The sequence below is a fragment of the Saccopteryx bilineata genome, chromosome 1 (assembly GCF_036850765.1).
Source record: "Saccopteryx bilineata isolate mSacBil1 chromosome 1, mSacBil1_pri_phased_curated, whole genome shotgun sequence".
Classification (NCBI taxonomy): Eukaryota; Metazoa; Chordata; class Mammalia; order Chiroptera; family Emballonuridae; genus Saccopteryx; species Saccopteryx bilineata.
The window spans coordinates 221,696,745-221,722,747 of NC_089490.1; the positions used below are offsets into that span (position 1 = coordinate 221,696,745).

A 26,003-nucleotide genomic window follows, 5' to 3' on the forward strand; every position below is an offset into this window, starting at 1 on the left:
AAAGATCATGGCTTTTCAGCATTTGCCATATTCCCCCCTTAATCTATAGACAGACAGCAAATATTTACGTATGGTGTTCCCACTATAAAGACTGCTGTCTTAGGGACAAATGCTGATAAACTATTTCAGCAGTTCCTCCTTCTTCAAAGACTTATATGTCAACATAGAGCTCCATGTTTCATAGGACATACTCAATTTCACTCCATGCTCCCTGGAGCTTTAGCACAAGGGAATGCCCCCCCCTTTTTTTGTAGTAGTAGTATTTTTTATTTATTTATTTATTTTTTGTATTTTTCTGAGGATGGAGATGGGGAGGCAGTCAGACAGACTCCTCCATGCACCTGACTGGGATCCACCTGACTTGCCTACCAGGGGGGAATGCTCTGCCCATCTGGGGTGTTGCTCTGTTACAACCAGAGCCATTCTAGTGACTGGGGCAGAGGCCGTGGGGCCATCCTTAGTGCCCGGGGTGGCTTTGCTCCGGTGGAGCCTTGGCTGCGGGCAGGAGGAGAGAGACAAAGAGGAAGGAGAGGAGGGGGGTGGAGAGGTAGATGGGCACTTCTCCTGTATGCTCTGGCCAGGCATCGAACCCGGGAACCCTGCACAGCAGGCCAATGACTCCAACGGGTCTACCATATTATGCTTTTTACTTTAAAAAAAATTTACATTTCTTTTGAATGCTGATGAAAAGGAGACACCAAATCTTTTTTCACCTGCAAACTACTACCTTCTTTATTAGATCTAGCTAATAACACTGTTTTGTCTTTTTCCAAATAGCTCCAGATATATGAAAAAGATTTATATAGGCAGATGGGGATCCTCAAACCCCTCAGCAAGATCTTCTGAGAATGAATGGCTTTTAAGATACCTAGAGGCAGAAAAAGCCCAATAGAGATCAGGGGAACTACCAGCTTTTAGGATACACCCTTAAAGGCTCCAACGCCCCAAAGGGGTCTCATAGGATTCCATCTGGGTCCTGCTTCAATAGTGAAGAGGAAGGTTATTGAGCTAAAGCCTGCCAGGCTTACACGCCTCTGCTGTGAGGAAACAGGAACACTGGAAGGTGGGCTTCGCCCTCACTCCTCTAAGGGAGGTTTCAGTCTCTTCCAGCCCTGCTCCAGCTACCTATGACCTAACCTTGACCAGAAAGCTGGGGTTTGCCACAGAAGGCTGAAGGTATCCAGGGCTGTCGGCCCCATCTACAACACTGTGGACAAGCCTAGGGTATTTCTTCCAAGAAGCAGGTAAACTGATCTCATTTGCACAAGGGCCACTTAACTATGTTTTTTCTGAATATTCAGGTTTTTCATTCTTCCCTCAAAGATCTTTGTTGTGGGTGTTGATAGTCCTATTTTCTGCTGCTTTGCTTAATATATAGTGTTTCCTTTATCCCTCCTTCCTCAATGCCCCACTGGGGCATTTCAGGCTGGGACCTACTCCTAATTTAGAGCTCTCTTTCCTCCTTTTGCCAACTTGTATTATGAATTTACCTTTGCCACCCAGCTTAGTGTATCTCAAGGTTTTCTTTACCATGCCACAGTCACAGAGCTCCAGGGAAAAGCAAACTGGTCTCAACTCTCTAGGCAGAGGAGAACAGAAGCTCCATATCCACGCATGCTGCAAATGGCTTTTTCCAGTCTACCTGAATCATAACCAGCTAGAAGCAGCGGTCATTGGGACTTGGACATGAGCTGCAAAGTATAGAATGGTGACAACAATTCCAGTGCCATATGGACTTTTCCTGAGGGGAACTTTCCTGGACTCCTGTTCCCTGTGACAGCTCCTAACAGACTGAACTGTGGTTGGATTGCATTTTTCAGGGATTTGGCATGGCGATGGGGCCAACTTGGACTTGGTGAACATGTTAAGGACACTACTCTTTTATGGATTCTTGCTGTATTCGCCAAGAGTTTGCTGCAAGGTTTTTAATCACTGTAAAAAAAAATAGAGGACTAGATGAAGAAGATGGGGCACATATACACCATGGTATACTATTTAGCTAGGAGAAATGATGACATCAGATCACTTACAGCAGAATGGTGGAGTCTTGGTAGCATTGTGCGGGGTGAAATAAGCAAATCAGAAAAAAACAGGAACTGCAGGATTCCATACATTGGTGGGACATAAAAGCGAAACTAAGAGGCATGGACAGGAGTGTGGTGGTTGCGGGGGTTGGGGGGAGGGAAGGAGGGAGAGGGGGGGAGGGGTACAGAGAGAACTGGATGAAGGGTGGCGGAGGACGATCTCTCTTCGGGTGAGGGGTATGCAACAGAACTAAATGACAAGATAACCTGGAAATGTTTTTTTTTAATGTATGTACCCTGATTTATTGATGTCACCCCATTAAAATAAAAATTTATTTATTAAAAAAAACCTGTAAGTACTTAGGGAAAGGGTTTTGTATTTCTACACTTTGCAGTTAGAGTTTAAGTCCTAGTGACCACTGCTTCTAGCTCGAATTAGCAGCAGGTCCCAGCCTATAATAGGCATGGGGCATTGAGATAAGAGAAATAAAGGAGATACTAAACATTAAATAAAGCAATAAAATCAGACTGTCAATACCCACAGTAGAGATCTTTGAGGGATAAATAAAACTTATATATTTAAGGCATAGTAGATGGCCCTTGTGTTTACAAGAAATCAGATTAGCTTATCTGCTACTTGGAAGAAATACCTTAGGCTTGGGCCTTCAGTGGCAATTCCCAGCATGCTGGGCAAGGTCAGGTCACAGGTAGCTGGAGCAGGACTAGAAGAGACTGAACCCTCCCTCCATGGAGCAAAGGGGCAGCTTACCTTCTCATGTCCCTCTTTCCACAGCACAGGTGTGTCAACTGGTGGGACCGGGAAGCCTGGCAGGCTTTAGTTAAATGACCTTTCTTTCCACTCTGGAGTAGGGCCTTGAAGAACTGCTATAAAGCCCCTTAGGGCGCTGGAGCCAAAAGTTGGTATTTCCTGACTTCTTTTGGGCCTTCTTTGCCTTTTCTGTTACTTTCTTGGTCATTATAGTCCTTAAAAGCTATGCTCAGAAGATCTCACTGAGGGGCTTGACTAAGAGAGCAAAATTGGGAATCCTGTATTTAAAGAAGCCTATTAGACTGAGGAAAGAAAAGATTTGATCTGTGGTGGTAAATCAGATGGAAGTTCAGGATTATATCTCTAGAGTTTTCCTTTCTACTTATTATGTTAAGAATTCTTCTATTAAGCCAATCAATAGTAATATTTGTTACTCTGGGTTTTGTGACCTAACATTGAACAATTAACAATTACTGAATTATTATATATCCCCTAATATTTAAACTAAAATTTTAACATGACAGGCTATGAAATAGCAAATGAAAAGGAGAATTAACAAAAGACTGTTGAAATAACATATACATTTCTAACATAGAAAATATTTTTTTTTTACAACAACAGATCCTTGGTACAAAAAGGAAGTCTTTGTATTTGACAGACTATACAATTCCATATGCTTTACTATTAGTACAAATTTAATATGATTTATAATAAGAGATTATAAACTACTATTCCTAATAAACTACTGATTTTCAGAGAAAAATAATAAATGGTCTCAATTTCCTCAGGGACATAGTAACCCTATAATTCCCTAAATCTTCTCCTCTGGTCTGGCTCCACATGGAGGTGGAGATTTCCCAGAGCCAAAGCAGAGGAGGGCAGGGGCTGTAGCAAGGTGATGATAACCTTGAGCTTACTGCACTGTTATCTTTTGCCTGAATAAGCAGTGGTGCAGCCCTTGAGCTAAGAAAGATTCCCAGTGCCCAAGGGGGAGGGGCAAGTGCCTGAAACTGTGAGGGGAGCCTGCTGCTTCTCCTGCAGCCAGCTTCAGCCTGGCTGCCTTTTCTTTCTCTACCTCTACTGCTATACTGGGCTGCATACTGACTGTGCCACCTGCCTTCAGGTGGGTGCTGGTGATAGTACACTAAACTCTCTATGTTTTCTATGGGTCTAGCATCCTTGGTTTGGCCAGTCTGCTCTTAAATTGGCCATTCTAGTTCACAAAGTGTCCACAACGTGGCGGAATCAACAGGAGTCCTGTAGTCTCGTGCCCTGTGAGAGAAATCAGAAAAGTTATCAAGCAAGCACTGAAGAGGCATTAGGGCAGCAGATTGCCCCTGACCCATGACCCTTGACTCTCGAAGGAATCCTGTGAGGAAGCAAAGGGCGAAGCAGACAAACAAACCAAATATGCACACAAAACAAACAAAACTTCTAAACCAAAACCAAAGGGAGAAGGCAGCGTCCTGCGTTCCCCAACCGACCAGGTGGGGAGAAATCAGGTGGCATCCCGCCTGCTCCACTACACCCTTTTCTAACCAGAGCTCTGTTTCCAAATATTCAAAGAGGAAGCTTCCTTACCAAATAGTCTTGAGACTCCAAATGTTTCGAATCAGCCAAATTCAGTTTCCAAATGGCAACTGCTAGAGGCTGGCCAGCTACCAACGTCTGCTGCAGCCCACTCCATGAGGAGGGGTCTTACATGGCCTATCTCGCTGGGGCCTCCATGTGTTACATCCCAGGAGACAGACCACAGCAGACACAAAGTGAATTTTATAAGTTTTATTGCAGACCTGTGCAGGGAATGCAGGCAACCCACGCAAGGCAGCACAGCAGCCCCGAGCTTCTAAAATGGCTCCTTTTTATATGGTGGCTATCTAAGCTGAGCAAGCATTATACATAAGCAGATGTGGCAGTTAGTTATTTGCTAGGGAGGTCGCACGCAGCATAGCAACAGGTGGGGGGGTATAGCTCAGTGGAGAATTTCAAACATAAACTTCTGATAAGGGTCTCTGACTCATAGTCTCGGCCTCACAGGGACCTTGTCAGCACTTCCCTGCTCCTGTTTTTCTAAGAGTTAGACTCTGGCAGCCACAGCACACTTCCTTGAACCTAACATAAGCAATGCTCCAACTGGTTCAAGTAGACATTTCACAGCTAGCGTCTGCATCATCACCAAACAGCGCAGGGGACTTAATGCAGAGCTATGCTCACCTGGGGCTTACAACAGAGTCTCAGTGGCTCAGTCTGTAATCAAGACTGCTTGACAAGGGCTCATGCCCTCTCTTGTGGTCACGTCAGCACAAAAGCAGGACATTAGGATAGGCTGTGATTTATTTTTTTTCCACATAAGCTTGAGCATTCTGTGGATATTTTTAATAACAATGGCATTGTGGCCAAAAACAGCTGGATGAATCCCCAATGACAACAGACTGAAACCCACTAACAGAAGCTGTTTGGGCCAACTGGGTCGACCAGTTATTTGGACACAGACTTTGTCTCAGCAGCCTTCATGTTTGTTGGCAGGAAAGCCTGTGGAAACAATCTGCATCAACTCAGAAATAATTTTAAAACATTTCACGTGGCACCTCCCGTGGTCAAACCGCATTAGAGTGGCCACAGAAAGAAACAATGCAGAAATCGTAAACTTCAGAATCTGTGCTTGGACAGTGTGGAAGAGACCGTCTCCGTGATCTATTGATCTATTCTGGAAGAATGGTTTCTGTAACTCACACACCAACCTAGAAAGTTCTGCAAACAAGCACGCCAATGTTTCAGCAGTGTTTGTGTAACCCAGACGTGGCTTTCACAATTTCTGATTGTACTATTTGGATAATGAAGCCCTATGGAACAGATTGACATACGTATTAGGTCTTCTCCGAACTGATGCTGGCCAATATGCTCAAACAACGAGCACAGCACGGGCAGCAGGGCCACCGTGGTGTAGTTGATGATCTGGCTGACCCCCTTGGGCTGGTTTCGGGTGTGAGTGAACTGGCCCTGCTTCAGGTTCTCCAGGGTCTTCTCCAGGTCCTCTGCAGCGTTGTCCAGTAAAGCTCTGAGTGCACTCTTCACGCTCTCCAGCCCAGTCTTCATGACCATCCTGGGAAGCAGACGGAGAACTTAGGGCATGGTGGAGGAGTGAGTGAACTTCAAGTAGCCCACGCTCCACTACACGCACAACACTCACATAGTCAGCCAATTTGTTTAAATCCACTCCCAAAAAACCATTTTTACACACTTGAACTTTTAGCCATGCTGTTCTGTAAATGCATAGCTGTTCCTAAATTCCTTCCTTGTCAACGTAATTAGAACCTCAGAGCAAAGGGCAGGTCTGATGCCTCACGTTTTCCACCAGCAGTCTCAAATTTGGAAAATATTTTATAATGAATTAAACATAGCTTCAGACCCAATTTAGTTAATGCCAAATCCAACAAGACTAAAATGTTCTGTGCAAGTAACACTGAATGGCAAATAAACCAATCACCAAATGATACAGATATTTTGTGCTTTAAAGGTAGTGACCAGTCTTTCCTAAGTGAGCCTCTAAAGGCTAAATGTTAAAGGAAGTGAAACTCTAAGGCCACTATTCTAATAAAAAATGAAGGTGTATAATGGTTTCTTTTTTTTTTTTTTTTTTGGTATTTTTTTTTCCTGAAGCTGGAAACTGGGAGAGACAGTCAGACAGACTCCCGCATGCGCCCAACTGGGATCCACCCGGCACGCCCACCAGGGGCGACGCTCTGCCCACCAGGGGGCGATGCTCTGCCCCTCCGGGGCGTCGCTCTGCCACGACCAGAGCCACTCTAGCGCCTGGGACAGAGGCCAAGGAGCCATCCCCAGTGCCCGGGCCATCTTTGCTCCAATGGAGCCTTGGCTGCGAGAGGGGAAGAGAGAGACAAAGAGAAAGAAGGGGGTGGGGGGGGTGGAGAAGCAAATGGGTGCTTCTTCTATGTGCCCTGGCCGGGAATCAAACCCAGGTCCCCCGCATGCCAGGCTGACGCTCTACCGCTGAGCCAACCGGCCAGGGCCTATAATGGTTTCTTTATTACAGAAAACACCTCAAATAAAATTTTAAACACAAAAATGGATAATCCAAGAGAATCATGGAATAATTTCTATAAAAGACGGACAGAATCTTTTATGTAGATTTATCCTTGACAATAAGTGAGTTGAATGTGTGGCCTAAAGGCTGAATTAACCATGCTAAATGAATTGATTTTGTATTCAGTGCACATATGGGTTTTTGGTCACGTGGACAGTAAGGCAGAGTAGAAAGGACACAGACTCGGGAACAGCCTCCCCCACACTTACTCATCTGTAAACTGAGAACAAAGTCCTCACCTTCCATATAAAGCTAAATGTTATTACAGACATGGAGCTCAGCACCACGCTTTGATGCTAACGTGACTCTCAACTTGTAGTTACCATTTTTATCTCACCGTTCAGCTCCCAATTACATACAGAGCTGCTACAGAAATTACCTGAAATTTAAGTAACAATTTCCATATGGTCATAAAAATAATAACATGTCACTGTATTAGTAACTTACAAAAGATTTTTCACACACACTAAAGTCTTTATTACAATTCTAAAGAATAAAATCCAAATCCGAATTTGGATTAACATTTGGTGCGTTGGCTGGGAAGGAGCCGTCTGTCTGCACATCAGAGCTTTATTGTCCAACCCCGGGTAAGTAGAAACAAGGTCGTGACCGTTTTGGTTGCCATGTGCGCTCTGACTGACGGGCCGGGAAGGAGCCGGTGGCCAGTTTCCCCTCGGACGTGAGGTTGGGAAACTTTGGTGGGGGCACCCCGCATTTAGGGAACCCCGTTTGAGTTTAGATATTCCGAGCTTGAGAGCAGGTGATGGCGCCTGTTTGTTTATTTATTCTTGCTGTTTGTATGTTGTGTTTTTGCTGTTTGTCTATCTGTTTTTGTCACTGCATTCGTCAAAACTTTTAAGAGAGTGAAGCTTTTAAGTACAGTATGGGGGGAAAAAGGGAAGGCGTGTGTGCACCGAGGGGGCCGCCAGGCGTCCTAGACGGCAGGGGCCGCCCATGTGTGGCGGTTTTAGGGATTCCTGTGTGTTTTCCTGGTGGTGACAGAGGTCCTCCTACCACAGACAGATCTGGTCCCTGTTAATCCAAATTCGGAGGGACCCGAAATATGGAAGACAGGAGCAAGGTCCGTCGTTTACACATTAAAGCTTTATTGTCTAGCTTGGCCAAGCGGCGGGAACTCCGACAGAAATCTGACGGAGAGCGCGCCGCCCTTTGTTCTACTTAGTTTTTATAGTTTTGTAAGTGGGAAGCAGAAGCAAAAATTGCAATTAGGAGCCCCTTACCACTATTGGTTATAGTCATATGTCCTTTAACATGATAGGACCATTAAGGACATTACTCTTTTATAGATTCTTGTATTAGCTTAAAGAGTTTGTTTAAAGGCTTTAATCACTGTGATGTATTAGTATACTTGTTTTGGGTATCTGTTAGCATTGGCTATACTAATTTTGTGTTTGTTCTGTATTTTTCCAGTCTGCCTTCAAATCCGAACATGGGAATTCAAATGAGTAAGAATCACAACACACACAAATTTGAAATTTTAATATCTTTTGGAAATCTAAATATAAGCACGGGTTTTTTTTATATCCAGGGGACAGGTGCTGGGCCTAACCACCCATCTCACCTGCCCAGTTAACAAAGAGAGCAATACCTGATTATTGCTTATCCCACCCTGGTCAAACACCAGCTAGGGGCCATCAACCTCCTGGTCTGCCTACCTACATTTCAGCCTACCTACCAGCCTCTCCCCTTGGTAGATACCGCGTCTTATCTTCCCATTCAGAGGGGAGAATGAGGAGCCACTGAGCCATTTCACCTCCAGGTGTTGTAAAGTACCAAAGGCTACAGAATTAATATTAATATTTTAGGAGGCTTGGAGAACATTTTATTAATTTGGGTTAAGGTGTGCAGAGAAATTGTGAGAATAGTCTCTGTACTGTGTGATTGGCATAACCAGGATGGCTCTTGCCATTGTATTGTAAATGAAAAGGGAAGGAAAGCATAGATTCCCTGACATTCCACCACACCTGTGGGGAAAGGGGTGAATGGCTAGCCAGGTGCAGGAAGGGAAAAGCCAAAATAAACCTTTTCTTATAACTATGAGCCATTTGCGGGCATTTGTCCCCAAGGAAACTACCTCTCTTATGTAAATGCATGTGGTTAATACCTCTGACTCTGGACAGAGAGATGGCGGATGAACACTAGAAAATATAGAAAGGCCTTTTAATATGTAAAGAGATATCTTTCTACCATTGTGTTGACTTGTAAATTTTGTTTTCTCCAAAATGATGTATGGTTTGCAAATTGAACGTGATCCTATCATGTTAAAGGACATATGACTATAACCAATAGCGGTAAGGGGCTCCTAATTGCAATTTTTGCTTCTGTACTTCCCACTTACAAAACTATAAAAACTAAGTAGAACAAAGGGCCAGCGCGCTCAACGTCAGATTTCTGTCGGAGTTCCCGCCGCTTGGCCAAGCTAGACAATAAAGCTTTAATGTGTAAACGACGGACCTTGCTCCTGTCTTCCATATTTCGGGTCCCTCCGAATTTGGATTAACAAAGCTTTACTGAGTGAACGCAGAAAATGACTGTCAGCAAGGCTTTAGAGCAGTGGTTCTCAAACTTTTTGAAGTCGAGGCACATTTAAAATTCTACAAATAATTGTAGGTGCACTATATACAAGTTTCTGAAAAATGTTATAATAATTAAGTCAAATATTAAAGAAAAAATATATAAAGTCCAAGTATGCTTTTATGGAAATTAAATGAAATAAACACAACAAAATTAAATTTATCCTGACATTAAAAAATATTTTTATGTTACATTTTTTGAGTTCTGCTTTTTAGAATTTGTAAAAAATAGGGGTTAAAAAATTTAAAAAATGACAAAAACGTTATCTTTATATATATATAGAGAGAGAGATATATATTCTTACTAGGAGTTAGTAAATAAGGCAGGTCCTGGAGAGAATGTGTTAAGTTTTTTCATTCTTATGTTTATGAGAAACATGAGCCTGATATGTCCTAGCGATTTCTTCAATGTTTGGGCATATATTTGAAAGGCAAACTCTCATTTCCTTGTCAATACATTGAAGAATTCCTCTCTTTTTACCCTTAATTGTGTTGAGTGCAGAAAACCCCCACCATACATATCATCTTAACTTTATACCAAACAAAGAATAAAAGAAACTTGCCTCCAGTCTTTCCGAGGGACATGGGGGATAGTGTAAACCAGTGGTTCTGGGGGTCCAATGACCAAAACACAGGGGTCCCAACCCACAGGTTGAGAATCGCTGGTGTAAACAATCCAGCACCACAGCTTAATAACCTTTTGCAACCTAATCAGGCAAGTGAGGTGGGGGGTTGGGCAGACTGTCAGCTTACAGTCAGTTCCCCACACCTCTGTCCCCCAAAAATCTAAACTCCAAAAACCCTGTTGGTGTTTTGGTCCCCAACAGGCATATATTTCTCTGGAATACCATAGGGCACACCAGTGCGCCCTGGCACACACTTTGAGAATCACTGCTTTAAAGTAACCCAAAAGCCTATGCCACCATCACTGCTGTTTGCAGCCTGATTCTGCTCCCCCTGAAAATGACTGCAAGGCTCATAGGGGCTGGAATACGAGAGCCTTGGTATTCTCTAACTGCCTTGAAATTAGTGATCAGAATTTTCACTCAGCAAAAGTTGTGGGACATGGTGGCATTAAAAATACCAGTTACTTACCCAATAATGGGACCGAGAAAATGGCAAAGGGGATCTTTATTGTGGGGTTCTGTCCACGTCCTAACTGATGTTCCATAATACAAGAGTGCACGAACTCATCACCACTAGCGAGCTTTCCAGAATTCAAGAAGCAAGTTTGTACACAACAAAATGCTCTTTTCTTTGTTATTTTTCCCACAAAATATTTTAATGACTAACAAGAACTACTGTTCTGTGGGGCACATATAGCTTGTTCCCCTTTTCAAAAACTTACCTTTTTCTAATATAAATTGAATAGTTTAAATACCTCAAAAGGAGTATGTGAGGCATAAAACACTATTAATCTCTTTAATTCTAAGAGAATATGCTTTAAAATATAGGAGATATTTAGATTAAAGATCTATACAAATGTATTAAGTCCAAGTTTTGGGATTCACCACATTATAGATTAGAAAAAAATTCTTTCAACTGCAGATGAGGTTTGGAGATACAACTACAATTTGGCATCGAACTTGATTAATATTCTGTCACTCATCCACTACCTCACCACCAGGACAAGAGTGTTGTCCTTGCTTTATTGTAAAGTTCCCTTTGTCTCAACTGAATTTTCCTAACACATTTCAAGTGAACGTGCCTCTTTCTACGGTCTGCCTTTGCTCACAGACACTAAACCCAAGGGCTTCTTTAACCTCCCTTTTCAATTCTAAGAATACCTTAAATGTGATAATTATAAGATCACAGCTTATACAGTACTTTCATATTTATTAACCATCATTAGATTGATACATGCAATAGAGCTCTAAGATTAGAACACTAGTTATTTTAACCTAGCTCAAAAATAAAATAAAAAAGTTCAGAGATGTTAAGTCCCTTGTCCAAATCATGTAATTGCTTTTGTTACACATATAGGATTTGCATGTAGGTTTGCTGATTCAAAACCCACACTAGTCTCTCCAGGACACCATATTAGTCTCTGAAGCTGGGCCATAACTGTATCATCTAAAGATCATGTGTCTTAAAGGTTCATCTGTATCAGAGTAGGTCTAATTAATAAAGACCTCTTAAAGTTTGTGTTATTTTACAGGAAATGTCAAAGCAAATTTGAAACAATAACAAACACTAGGATAATATTAAAAATTCACAAAAATATGGTGTTGAAGAAAAGATGCATAGTACCTCTCCAATAAGTTCGTGTTTAATATATTTTTTAAATAATTTTAAAATCCTAAGAGATTCCAAATGCAGTGCCTAAAAGGAATATCAAAATCCCACAGAGATGGAATGAATGGTACAGTCCAGTTCTGTCTCCTGCTAAGTGTGACGAGTTTTATATTCAAAAGGAAAAAGGAAAGTTACAGAACAGTCAGAACTGATCCATGGTAATGGATGTGTTTGTATAGTTCCTTTTTTGAGGGATATGAAATGAGAATGGTACAAGGGAGGCTTATGGGATGCCAGAGACATTCTATCTCCCAGCATGAGCTACCGGGTATAGACACACGTAACATTTCACCAAACGACAGCATCAGGCTGTCCTTAAGATCGGTGCACTTTGCTGTGTGTATGGAATACCTCAAAACTTATTGAAAGGAAATTATACAGAGACATATCATAGGAAAGCAAGAGTTCCCAATAAGTGAGAAGTTAGAAAGAGCACAAGAGAAGTGCTATGCTCATTAATAAGAATGCAGAAAGTGCAGTTGAGCAATGGGTCCCATCAAGCCATATGTCCGGTCACGCACCCCAACAGGCAGGTATGGGAATCCACAGCTACATGAGAAGATTAAGGAACACATGAACACTCTGTCTGAACCTTGTCACAGAAATGTTTTTATGTTAAAGAGAAGTCAAACAAAAGTCAGTCAACTGGAAATTATTCAAAAGGTAACTTTCAGCATAAATTTTGAATAACTGAAATACTAATGCAAAACTTCAGGCAATTTATATGAAATATAAATTTTAATTACTAAATTGAAGAGTAATAAATATTGGATATAATAATATCAGAAACCAAATATAACATCAAGTAATTATATTCATAAACTATCATTTCTCAAAAGAATGTAATGGGTAGAACTTACAAGTCATTGGTGTGTGTGTGAATTCACATATATGTAAACACACATTCACACATATTCCACAGTTTAGTCACTGTGCTTTTTCCAAAAATGACTTTATCCTTAGTTTTCCCTGTAAATGCAATTGAACTTACATCTTTTTCAGCACACTAAATATACAACTGCTCACAAAAATTAGGGGATATTTCAAAATGAATATGAAGCAATAAAGAAAGCATTTAATTTTTTTTTTATTAAACAACATCAGAAAAGCAAACAATAAGTCAAAGAAAGTTCTTTGCTTATGCAGATGAGATGCCAAGCCAGCTTTTATCTCATTGGTGAAAATGCGCTATACAAAATGCTGAAAGTACTGGTGTATCTGCATGTTCCCTGATCCCCTAACTTTTGTGAGCAGTATATTTATTGCTGAAATTACCCTAACACTGTCTCACAACCTACAGAGCATGGGGCTACAATTTGCTTTGTCAGTTTATAAAAGTAGATGCAAAACAGGCCCCACACAGTGCCAACCACTGTGGAGCCCCACCGCCCACTGCAGGGACCCCCGCCCCTATGGGGAGGGTGTGGTCACACTCTCAGCTAGTGGCTAGTGGCAGCAGGTGCTCATGGCATGGCCTTCAGCTACATGAATTCAGAAACCAACCAAAACTGACAGTAAGGTGAGCAACTCTCGAAGTCATTTTTGCTCAGTGACTAAGTGACGTCCGTGGCCTCACTGTCCCTACTTTGGAGCTGTAGTGCCTGAAATGCAGTCGACATGCAAATGTGTAGTCAAGAGCATTAGAGTATTAAGTGCAGTTCAACTAGATTTACAACAGCTCACGACCAAGCCTATCAGAAATAACCAAACATAAATTCAGGGTCCCAGTTTTGCCTTAGCTTCTGACATAAAATCAGGCAGAAGCTGCATTTCCATTCAATCCCCTTTGATTTTCAAATGCACTTAGAACAAATTATAAAAGGGTTTTGGTCTTCAATGTCATCGCAGGTACTGCTACTTATAAACAACCTGGAGGACCTTGTCTGGCCTGGGACAAGCACATGCAGCCATGCACACGTGTGCACATGCAACACAGCACACGACACAGCAAATGGCAAAGGAAACTGAGGGAGGCCATGCTGGTGTTTCCAAGGGTTTCCTTACCAAACAGTGAAATCCTATGCCTGACAAGAACTCCAAGTTTAGGCCCTGGCCGGTTGGCTCAGTGGTAGAGCGTCGGCCTGGCGTGCAGAAGTCCTGGGTTCGATTCCCAGCCAGGGCACACAGGAGAAGCGCCCATCTGCTTCTCCACCCCTCCCCCTCTCCTTCCTCTCTGTCTCTCTCTTCCCCTCCCGCAGCCAAGGCTCCACTGGAGCAAAGATGTCCTGGGTCCTGGGGATGGCACCTTGGCCTCTGCCCCAGGTGCTAGAGTGGCTCTGGTCACAACAGAGCGACGCCCAGGAGGGGCAGAGCATCGCCCCCTGGTGGGCAGAGCGTCGCCCCCTGGTGGGCGTGCCAGGTGGATCCCGGCCGGGCGCATGCGGGAGTCTGTCTGACTGTCTCTCCCCGTTTCCGGCTTCAGAAAAATACAGAAAAAAAAAAAAAAAAGAACCCCAAGTTTGCAGAATAGGCTAAAGACAAAAAAAAAGAGAGAGAGAGAGAGAGAGAAAGGGGGGGGAGGAGGAATGTGGATAAGACAGGGAGAAATTAAAGTAAAATAAGACAAAGAAGGAGAAAAAAAGAAAAATAAACAGCTGATATATGAGCCGGAAAAAGCAACATGTCACCCCGAAAGTATCAATTCTCTGAGCAGAATGTGGAGTAAAGATATTAAAGAAAGAGTCTTTGAGAGAATATCTTTAACAAATATGGTTTAAAAAGCACATATTATAAGAATAAAAAAAACTGAAAGCAAAGCTAATTAATATAAAAACAATCTATAAGAACATGAAAGAATATAACTACTAAAAACCACAAGGAAAGATTTCATTCCATCTGCTCCAATGTACTGAAATTCTGGAATTTGTTGTTGTTGTGGACATTATTTAACAACAGAAGCATGGTGCTTTGGGCATGAAATGTTACATTAAGTTTTAGTGTGTTTCACCATTTGACATTTTCTTCTTCGCAACCTTGGCCACACCCCTTACATATACCAAAGCGTCCAGGGAATTTGAACACCATGAAGGAGAGACAGAATTTCATCAACTGATTATTACTCAAAAGAAAACATTACAGAGCTGCAACCATGAAGGGCTCTCAATGCTCATGCATGAGTTGAGCATATACATTACTCATCTCCTGTAGAGCAGTCCCTGGGCCTCTGCATCCTCCCAGGGTGTGCACTGACCCTCAGTCAGATCCAGAGCCTGAGCAATGCCTGCCCTTGTCCTGTCTTGTCACCAGGATGCAGTTGTTCAGGAGCACCCCCACTCACTTCCAGCCCTCACGACTCAGCACAGGACACATTTAACTCAAGAAGCCTTCTCTAACACGCAGAGCTCCTCCGCCACTTGCACACCAAGCTCTCACCATGAACGTGGATTTGAATGGCACCCGTACTCAGCCTGACTTTCCCAAGTAACAGCTGTATCCTGACTGCCCCACCCTCTCTGGCTAAGCTCTCCCCTTACCAGCGACATGCACACATCCACCTCACCAGCATGAGGACACAGACCAAGCCACAGAATAAAGTGAGGCAACAGCTCATGACAGGAGGGCAGAAAGGAGACAGAGAGGATCACATTTGGGATACTGACCTGTCCTACAGTCAGTTTTCACCATCACATGTCACACTTCAATAACAATGTGGAATAATTTATTGATGAAAATTAATTATACAGGAGGGCACTATGTAGCTCTTCTAAGAAAATATTCATCTACAAATCTCAAAGTGAAGTTGAGGCCTTGGGAAATCTCTTCAGTGCTAAGTTTTTAAAATAATGATCTACTCAAGCAGACATAAGATTATAATGACATCAACCCTCTGAGCTGCAGGAGATGAACAAAAAAGACAGTAAAACATGATCACCTTTCCCCAGATGCCTGCATCCCCTGAGCGTGTGCATGTTGACTCAACAGGGTCTGTCTCAGTTTAAGGAGAGAGACTTCATCTTACTTTGTACACAGTTTGGACCCCTGTCTTCCCATCTATCTTGAGCAGGAGTCCCCAAACTTTTTACACAGGGGGCCAGTTCACTGCCCCTCAGACCATTGGAGGGCTGGACTATAAAAAAACTATGAACAAGTTCTTATGCACACTGCACATATCTTATTTTAAAGTAAAAAAATAAAACGGGAACAAATACAATCTTTAAAATAAAGAACAAGTAAATTTAAATCAACAAACTGACCAGTATTTCAATGGGAATTATGGGTCTGCTTTTGGCTAATGAGATGGTCAATGTGTTCTTCTCACTGACTGCCAATGAAAGAGGTGTTCCTTCCAGAAGTGCAGCGGGGGCTGGATAAATGGCCTCAGGGGGCCGCATGTGGCCCGTGGGCCGTAGTTTTCGGACCCCTGATCTTGAGTGATATATTTACCTCTCACTAGTGGGTCCTCTCTGGCATCCAGGTGAAACCTTTGAGATGATATTGAATTTATAGTGCAAAAATTGTGTTTTACCTAATTAACCCAGACCCAGGAGAGTCTGCTGTGAGATTGGACTGAACTGCTCTGTATCCCATTCTGTTGGGTTGCTTAATGTCTGAGAACTGTCAGAGAAAATTAGAGAGATCTGATATCTAGAAACCTGGGTCCTCCTGTGCTGTCCACTTTCAAGATGTGAGTTCTGGACAGACTATACAGTTTGATGATTATGAGCCCTGGCCTGTGGTTTCTATATAAATATTTCCATAACACTGTGGTCCCTTTTTATCTATTTCCTCAAGACTTCACTCGGGAATCTACAGTACAAGGCTCTTCCTCAGCACTGATGCTGGCTTGGCCCCCACCTGCTGCCCTGTAAACTGTTCTCCATTGGGTGCTGCCTGATGTCCTCAGGTCCCCACTCAGCAAAACTTTTACGTCTCTGTCTGGAGAGCTCTCAATGGTGGCATCACCAACTATTCAAAGAAAGAAAATTTGGCTTCTGTTTCACAGCAAGATTTCCCCCCCTCCCTCCCCTAATTGCTCTCTGTGTTCTTCAAAGACTCACTTCTCAAACCCTCCCTGGTAACAATCCCCCAAGTTTGAGATATCTGGCCTTTCTGCCTCTCCTTTCATCACTCTCCGACTCTCCAAGCTCCGAGCATCCCATGGGTGAAGACAATCCCTGAATATGCCCTCTCTCTCCACCAACACTGACCACCTATCTCCAGCTCTCCGTTGGCTGTCTCCAGCTGCAAGCCCTGTTCATCCTCAACAAACACCTACCCAAACTTAACCTCTTCTTGAAACCAGATCTTCCAAAATTTCTTGGTGGTGCTAGTGACACGAGTGATTGGCCACCCAGCCCTGAAGCTTCAGCCTCCCTCGTGACCTGCTGGGTCTGCTGGTATTCTCTGTATGTATCTCCCCCTCCAGCCCCTCCCTTCACTGACTCGTGCTCTCTGCACCTGGGACTTCACACATGTCCCCAACTCCATTGCTGCATTTATTACACTGTGAGCGCCACGTGTGTACATCACCCAGCTGTACTTCTGAGTTTGCTAAAGTTTGGGACTATGTTGCTGCACATCCCAGAGCTAGGACAGCACGTCATCCATGGAAGACATTCAGGAGTATCACAGGATGTGCCTGAGGGTGGCTCCCACCCCGCACTGGAGGTGGCACTCTGTAACCATGGCAGCCTCTGCACCCCAGATGGCCCTGCACACCTCTTACCAATCCCATTGTTTCCTGCTGAGCAGTCTGAGCATTCTCCATGCACAATGTTACAGTGGCTTCTTAGTGCTAATTAGTTAAGTGAAAAAATTAATTTAAAAACTTAAAAGAAGGAAGAAAGGAGATACCTTTATCTGGCAGTTAGTATCGAGGACAATCAATATTCCATCATGAAGCTACCTAACCTGTATTTCCCCCAAATTACCAGGACTATGATGGTGTCCTCATTCTCTGCGTGCAGGGTGCGATCAGGAGTGAAAATGTGCCGCTCTGGCCCATGACCAGCTCAGAGTATGACTGCAAATTACACGGAGGCCACAACACACACGCAGGAGAGGGAAAGCGGAATGGGGGCAGTTTGCTTTGTGTTTTTCCGCCATCCTCTGACTGTGTTTGCTATTGGTTTATGTAACTGAGTGGTGTCTAAGTGACCAGTGCCCTCTGGGAACACACTTTCTGTTACAAAGGCTGACTGGGCCCAGGCAGGACAGGCCGAGGACACTTTGTGGCCGCCCTGATGACATGAGGCCAATGGGAACTCGGTGCTCTGAGCGCACTCAGCCGCTGGGCCCAGCAGCGGGAGGCAGGCCCTGGGAAGAGAGTGGGAGGCCCCTGGGGCTGAATTCCCTATTATTTTAACTATAACCAGTTTTATCAACTTCACAGGAAAGTTATTATTTGATGAAGTTTAGGGACATTTTAATGCTATTGCAATCCAATATCACATGACTGGCTACTTACTAGTTGGAAAATAGACAATATCTCTAAGTAAAGAGATGAACTTAAATTCCATTCAGCTCCCCATTCCCACAGCTGCACCAGACAGAAACCTTATTTTCCCCTCTCTGGTGTTTAGTCCCATCTCACTCCATCCCGTGGGGTGACACTGCACTGCCACTCAGAATAGCGCTAATGTCAAGTCCAAGAAGAGTCTGCATCTGCACCACACAGCTCACTCACTTTGCGGAAGAGCTTCTCAGATATCATCTAACAGCTCAGCAGGGTTCCTGCACGTGGAGCAATGCGAGGAAGGCTGCATCGTCCCCGACTCTTGTGCAGACCTGTTCCCGGAGAACTCTGAGGAGCAAACTTGAAAGCCCCAGAAGAATCACTAATGAATCTCTGATGAACACTCAGATTTAAATGAAAATGAGAAAGTTTGCTAACGGGCCAGCCTGAGGAGAGTGAGGCTATCTTCTCACTACATGTTCTTCCCAAGAGTATACATTTTCAGGTCTTAAATATTTAAACTTATAATATCTGTCAGCAGGATTATGCCTGCCTAAAAAATAAAGCTGGCAAAAAATACGAGATTTGAAGGAATTTTAAAAAAATGAGTATTAAAAGCACCATCTGTCAAATACCTTAGCACAGCAGCTCTCCAGGCTCCACCTGTGAACTCCATGTCACGCACACATTCCCCCACCCAGTGTTAGACTCCACAGCAAATGTAAGACGTCTAACTGTCTATACCCCATGGATTCCCTTGCAGGGTCTGACTCCAAGAGGGATCAGCAGCACTTGGCACATAGCCCCTCTAGGCCCCCAGTGCACACACTCAGACACCAGGCTATTTACCTTGTCACCATTTCCTTCTCCTTGTTGGAGGCGTGTCCCCCAGAGCAGAGGGGTCTGCTCGCCGCAGACAGGAAGTATAAATGATGGTTTTTGAAGTACTGATTGATTAAAGGCAGGACGACCTAAAAGGAAGGAAAAGAAGACAGGTGTGCACCGTGGACATCTGGGTGGGGGCAGCACCGAGGCTCGGGGACTGGCAGAGTGCTGTCCACAGGCACAGGTGCTGGTGCCCACAGCCTCACCAGCACCATGCCAGGGAGTGGCCTCTACCCTGCTGTTTCCAGTACCTGTGTGTATGGGTGGGGGTGTGATTATGGGGAACACACTAAACTTTCAGCCATTTGGAGTTACAGTATTTTATAAAAATTAAATATTTTTTACAATTTTTTTTTCATTGATTTGAAAGAGAGGGAGGAAGGTGAGTGGGAACAAGACACAGAAAGAGAAGCATCAACTCTATGCTCCCCTTAGTTACTCCATTATTAGTTGTACATTCATTGATTGCTTCTCATACATGCCCTGACTGGGGATCGAACCTGCAACCTTGGTGTGCAAGGATGATGCTCTATACACTGAGCTATCTGGCCAGGGCCAGAATGAAATATTCTTAATAATTTAATACAGTGCAGTTCTGTTCCTAATCAATGACTACCACTTATTGAGTCTCTACTACATGTGAGGATCACAGCTGACATCCCATCATTTAATTCATCCTGTAACTACCCTGTAGGGTAGGTATCACCACCTCTTCTCTGCAGGGAGTGAACTGAGATGTAGAAAAAGTGTCACTTAAAGTCATAGTCACTTTCCCAGTTTCACAGTGTTCTTACTTGGCCCCTCCAAAAGTCCGCCCCAGGGCTTTGCACGTGCCATTCCCTCCGAAGTGCTCTTCCCACATACGCAGGACCCATACCCCTGCAGGCCCCTGCTCAAGAGGTCTTCATCAGAAAGGCCTGGCTCACTCCTCAGTTAGACAAAATCTCCATAATCTCTGCTCTTGTGCCACCATTTGCAATTTTACATTTTATCTGGGTGATTTGGGATTACCCTAGGAATCTATAAGGTACAAGAGAACAAAAAACACGTCTTGTCCCTGTGACCCCTGCCTTGCTCTGTTTCACTGATCAGAATTGCTAGTGCAGAGGGTTTTGTTGGGCACAGAGCAAGCACTAGAAAAATATTTGTTGACTAAACAAATGAAAAAAGTTAAGAATAATTGACAATACCAGTATTTAGACTGAAGTGTATCTAGCTACATTTTTTTCCCTATAATGTGGTATAGCATATTTATACATTATAGGAATATGTAAGTTTTGGTGATTTTCCTAGAAAATCATGACATTGTCTGACCTTAGAGATTGGCATATAATAAGTACTCAATAAATACGTGAATGAATGAATCATAGATTTAGTAGAAATTAAGCCATATTAGGCATCTATCTACAAACAAAGTCACTAGGTAATGAGTGCATAGCAATGCAATAAAAGAATGTATTTTTAAATATATGATTTGAGGCCATGAATTCAGCATTCCCAACAACTGGCTGCCAAGGGCCTGTATCATAGCTGAAGAGAGAACTAGCAATGTGCAGCTCAGGACAAACTTCAGATACTTATACAGACTCTGAGTACGACACTGGGTTGAAGAAGACTAGAGAAATCTCAGTTACAGTAAAGGCCACAATTCTAAAAACATGTAAAAGAAACCAAAGAGAAAGTCAATCAAAAGAATATGACATTTTGCAAATGATCTCTAACAGCCACCACATGCAGGTACGTTAAACGGAAATAGACAGAAATCATTAGGTCTACAGGTTAAATGCCACACAGGGCGCACAGTACTGCACATGGCAAAGTGTCCAGGGCATGCTGTGTCCGGCAGGGACTCCCCAGGACAGTCTGACACCTGATAGATCCGGCAGAGTATAAACACTGAATCAACAAACCAATGTGGAAACTTTAAATCCACTCTGCAACCTTCCCTATTGGCTGAGAGAAAGTTGTAAATGTTCCAGGCAGACAGCACATTCTTGACAAATTATGTTAAATGGAATGAGTAATAATAATAATGGGATGAACAGTTGATCGTCTCTGAGCCTCAGCTTCCCGATCTGTAAAGCCACCAGGAACAAGGTCCCACAATAAAGATCCCATGTAAAGGTCCTTATCATGTACCCGTGTATTAATTAGTGCTTTTCCTCTTTATGAAAGAAATGCTCATCTACAAATTTTAAATCATAACATTCAAATATATATTAAGAAATAGATTTTTTCTTCTACATTATGTGATAAAGCCAGAGAAAGGCAACTCTGAATCAAACCTCATATAGAACCAAGTCATTTGAGAACTAAGGCAGGGAGGGCAGAGTGAGCTGCTGGAGCCAGTCAGCCACGTGGTTCGTGTAGCTGTTGGTCCCACAGGACATGAACTTGCAGAAGTCATGTTTAAAGACAAGCACATTCTGAAATGAGGCTGAGAGATAAAGGTTTATTTCGTAAGCAAACATAGAGAAGCAAAAACAAGACAGACTGTATACTGTACTTTAGCAAAGAACTTGATTTCTTGCTCATAAGGGAAATGCTGCTCTTTGCTTCTGCTGCCACCATCTGCAGACAGGAAAGAGGTTTCAGGAACATGCTGCACTTCAAACATCACCAGATAATCACCCCAAACGCAAAGTATACAACACATTGCTGAATGTGCTATCCCACCGAACTCAACATAAAAAGCCAACCAAACACATAAACGCTAACTTTGGCAGTGTAATAAATAAAAAGGAATTTAAGCAAATAGCCAAATTCAAATTAGAAAGCTACTGAGCAGAGCCCAGATGTGTGGTCATGAGCACAGTACACTGGGGCGGCTCTGAGAGTGTATTGGCATGTAGGGGAAAACCGGAATAGAATACAGGGAAAATTCCCCTCTCAGCAGTCAAGTCTCACAGCTCCGCTGAGAACAGGGAGTGTGAGCTGAGCAATTTCCAGAAGTGAAGCATAAACACCCACTTTTTCCCCAGGGCTCAGAACTGATTGACCTAACGAGTCACTTAGCTGAGAAGGTGGCCTTCCCCCCTCCTGCGTGCATGCAGATGAGCTCTTATGCACAGGGAAGAGGTGCTGATTAATATAATAACCACAGGGCTGTGCAGGACATGTTGGAGAGCTCAACAATTCAGAATTGGGTACCAGCTTTTAGTAAAAGTTGTAAGTGGAGCTCCCATACTTTTAAGAATCAAACTGACTTGCTTGTAAGAGTTCTTTTGCAAATAGAAATCAAAGCAAGTTGAGATATATAGTATTAAATCTTAGACATACATTCAGAATAATTTTCAGGGAATTTAGATATTTTGTAATATCATAACGATGTTTTTCCCATGAATAAGTAAAAGAAAACAATGGCTTTTTAAGACTCGTAACTTCATTTTTGTTATCACTTTTGCACTAAGTCTGTCTCAAGCATGTCACACAAAATGGCTGGATCCATGTAAGGGACTTTCTCATACAAACATGTCTGACAGAATTTTGTGCTTAGTAAACCTGTTAATATTTCAAGAAAATGAACAGGAAATATCTCTCCTTCATTATATATTTTAGCAAAAATGCATATATGCAAAACGTGGAAAAGATCTGGAGAGAATATGATGTACAAGATAATACAGAAATTAGAAAAGATATGCACATTCCTACTGTCATTGTCAGCGTACGTCTAAGCATGAACTCACTACAGATGTGTGGCAAAGGCAGCACTGGCAGAGAAAAGGAGAAGGCCTCACAGAAGTTTCTGTGCAGTAGCAATGGACAATGGAAGCTAGAATAAGCAATGGTGCAGGTGCTCCCAAACCCACGGGCTCCCGACAGAGCTCTCAGGCATCCTTTCCTAGTCGCGGCCTCTGGGAAAGGTCTGTGGAGTGTCAGCGATTGGAAGTGTATATGTGGGATCTGTTCACCTGGTCCCATTTTCTCCATGGAGGGAAAGAAGTGTGCTGAGTGGGTGAGTCGGCTCTGGAATGGGACACCACCACTCTGCACACTCAACGCTGTCCTGGATGGCTATTCAGAAACTTGAACACAATGAGAATAAAACCTTCAACTTCTGTCCCTGCTCTCTCTTCAGAGGCAAAAAACCAACCATTGTCCAAGGGATTGCTCTTCTTGCCTCTACTCCTCTCACTTGCCAAAAAGAAAGCTGGCTTTCAGGGTGGCCACTCATATGTGATACATTTAAATGTGGAAGAGATTTTTGCATATTCAACTGTGTGCACAGTGGCTTCCAACACTCACCAGAGCTGCATTTTTCTTCTTGGGTCAGATTTCATTATTTTAGTCTAATTTGGCTACTAGTCAGAATGATTCGTACATCATATGTTCTAAAAATATCATTGTTTGAGTGACAAAGAGATGACACAGTAAAAACTAGTTTGCATAGTTAGGTTTTGTGAAAAAGATAGTTAATAAAAGCAAAAATATATAGCTTTTGGACTGTCAATAAAGAGGGAGGTTGAAAGACAGAGAGGTTCTTGAAGAGAGTAATTATAAAAAAAGAAGGGATTAAGAAGTATAAATTGCCAGTTATTAAAAATAGTCACAGGGATGTAAAGTACAGTGTAGGAAACATAGTCAATAATATTGTAATAACTACAAATGGTGTCAGATGGGTATCAGATTTTTCAGAGGATCACTCCGTAAGTTATACAAATGCCTAACCACTATGTTGTACACCTGGAACTAATATAATATTGTATGCCAACTGTAATTAAACTTTTTTTTTCTTTTTTTTAATTAAATTTAATGCAGTGACATTGATAAATCAGGGTACATATGTTGAGAGAAAATATCTCTAGATTATTTTGACATTTGATTGTGCTGTATACCCCTCCCCCAAAGTTAAATTGTCTTCTGTCATCTTCTATCTGGTTTTCTTTGTGCCCCTCCCCTCCCCTAACCCCTCTCTCCTTCTTCACCCCCTCCCCACTCCCCCAACCTCCCGCCCCTGTTGCCATCACATTCTTGTTCATGTCTCTGAGTCTCATTTTTATGTCCCTTCTATGTATGGATTCATCTTAGTTTTTTTTTTTTCTGATTTACTTATTTCACTCCGTATAATGTTGTCAAGGTCCATCCATGTTATTGTAAATGATCCGATGTCATCATTTCTTATATAGAAGAATTAAAGGCGTGAACTATTACTAAATTCTGATCAATAATTGTCAATATTTTATCTAAAATAAAACTACACATAAAGCTAATGTTTCTTTAAGAGATTTCTGGACCCTGAGTCACTACTTTTTCCTGAAGCCCCTGATGGCTATTACTTTTTATTCCTGTGAACAATATGTGTTTAGAAATGATATCTATGATGTAATAGATTCTTTAAATTTAAAACTGCTTTATATGAACACAGTCATATGGGTATCATATGTGCAATAGTGGGAGGGTTAGCTAAATATTACATCAGCGAGGCATAATTAAATGTTCTTTCCTAATCTAGACAAAGCTCTCACTTCAAGGGAAGAAACTGCCATGTTAAAAATATTGGGGCAGCCTGACCAGGCGGTGGCACAGTAGAAATAGCATCAGCCTGGGATGCAGAAGTTCTAGGTTCGAAACCCTGAGGTCATCGGCTTGAGTGTGGGCTCATCTGGCTTGAGCGTGGCTCCCCAGCTTAAGTCCAAGGTCGTTGGCTTGAGCAAGGGGTTACTCGCTCTGCTGTAGCCCCCAGTCAAGGCACATATGAGAAAGCAATCAATGAACAACTAAGGTGATGGAACAAAGAACTGATGCTTCTCATCTCTCTCCCTTCCTGTCTGTCTGTATCTATCTGTCCTTCTCTCTGTCTCTCTCTTTCTCAATCTCTCTCTAAAAAAAAATTGTCAGGGCAGTGACTGTCTGCACACATGCACTGCTGACTCAGAGCATGGCCTCCTGACCTTGTCCATGGACCATCTGTCATGGCAGTGCTCAGCATATTTGTTAATGAAGTATTCCAGCTTCTCAGGAATTGTTATACTGTGAGAAAAACAGGGAGAAAAGGTGTCATTTTCACAGGACTACAGGGACTCACTTTAATAATTTACTCACAGCTCTCCACTGCTTAAATCCCATTCGATGCATAGTTGTTAAAAACTGTTTTAACAAGGTATTACTTTTCCATATGGTAGAAACAATATAAATCAAGCAGATAATGTTCTATCTGCTTATCATATATTGATTCAAAGTTTATGTCTTAACATGAGATATATAAAATTATACATAGTATAAATAAAATAATTAAAATGTATTCAAAGATGAGGACAATAGAGCATACCAATTTTTTTTAAACCTGATATGGTTTAAAATGGTCAAGATATGGTGAGATGCAATAAGCTTAAAAGCACACTTCTATCTCATATTCATGTTTTAAGTTATTCTTTTCTGGCTTAAGTTTCATCTGCAACAATCCTACCTGGGTAAAAAGACTGCTGAAATCTGACTTGTTACTTTATTTAAGTGTACTAAAGTTTTAAATTCAGGTCATACAACTAGTGATGTGTTAATGATTTGAATTATTAATGGTCTATACACAACATTCTAATTGTTACTGATGTAGACTATAGGGAAATATAATTAACCAAAACATGAATTATGATTTTGATAACATCTATTCTTGATTCCTTTTATGTTTAAATAAATAATCTCTTGAACAGATGGTGAGTGCATGCAATTCATGACCAAGTCAAATTAAATATACATATTTTTTTCATTCTTTAGCAAATATGACTAATGCAAGTAGCCTTGAAAACAGAATTCTGACTGAAACCTAGCATACTGAGGTGGCTTACTGTTCCTTCCCAGCAGTGTCCTCAGTAATTGAACCACAGGATATACACACACTTAAGAAACCAGATTTAGAAATCACAGAGCATAGAAATTGTTGAGATTACTGTTTAAAGCTTCGATGTTAAGAAGTCCCCAAAGTGCACGCCTAGGTAAATTA

General features: G+C 42.3%; 1 protein-coding gene and 1 long non-coding RNA gene across 2 annotated transcripts in view; both read right to left on the reverse strand.

The window, feature by feature from the left end:
* LOC136319466 (ryanodine receptor 2-like) overlaps positions 1 to 5,895 on the reverse strand; it is a 190,264-nt gene extending 184,369 nt beyond the window's left edge. The window contains 1 exon segment of the mRNA XM_066252720.1: positions 5,658 to 5,895. Coding sequence (XP_066108817.1) covers positions 5,658 to 5,895 — 238 coding nt within the window.
* Positions 5,896 to 14,234: 8,339 nt separating this feature from the next.
* On the reverse strand, positions 14,235 to 21,638 carry LOC136308725 (uncharacterized). Its single transcript, XR_010726159.1, has 3 exons — positions 21,573 to 21,638; positions 19,031 to 19,152; positions 14,235 to 14,258 (listed from the first exon to the last, which is right to left on the reverse strand). It is a non-coding gene; the product is annotated as an uncharacterized lncRNA (long non-coding RNA).
* Positions 21,639 to 26,003: the final 4,365 nt, after the last annotated feature.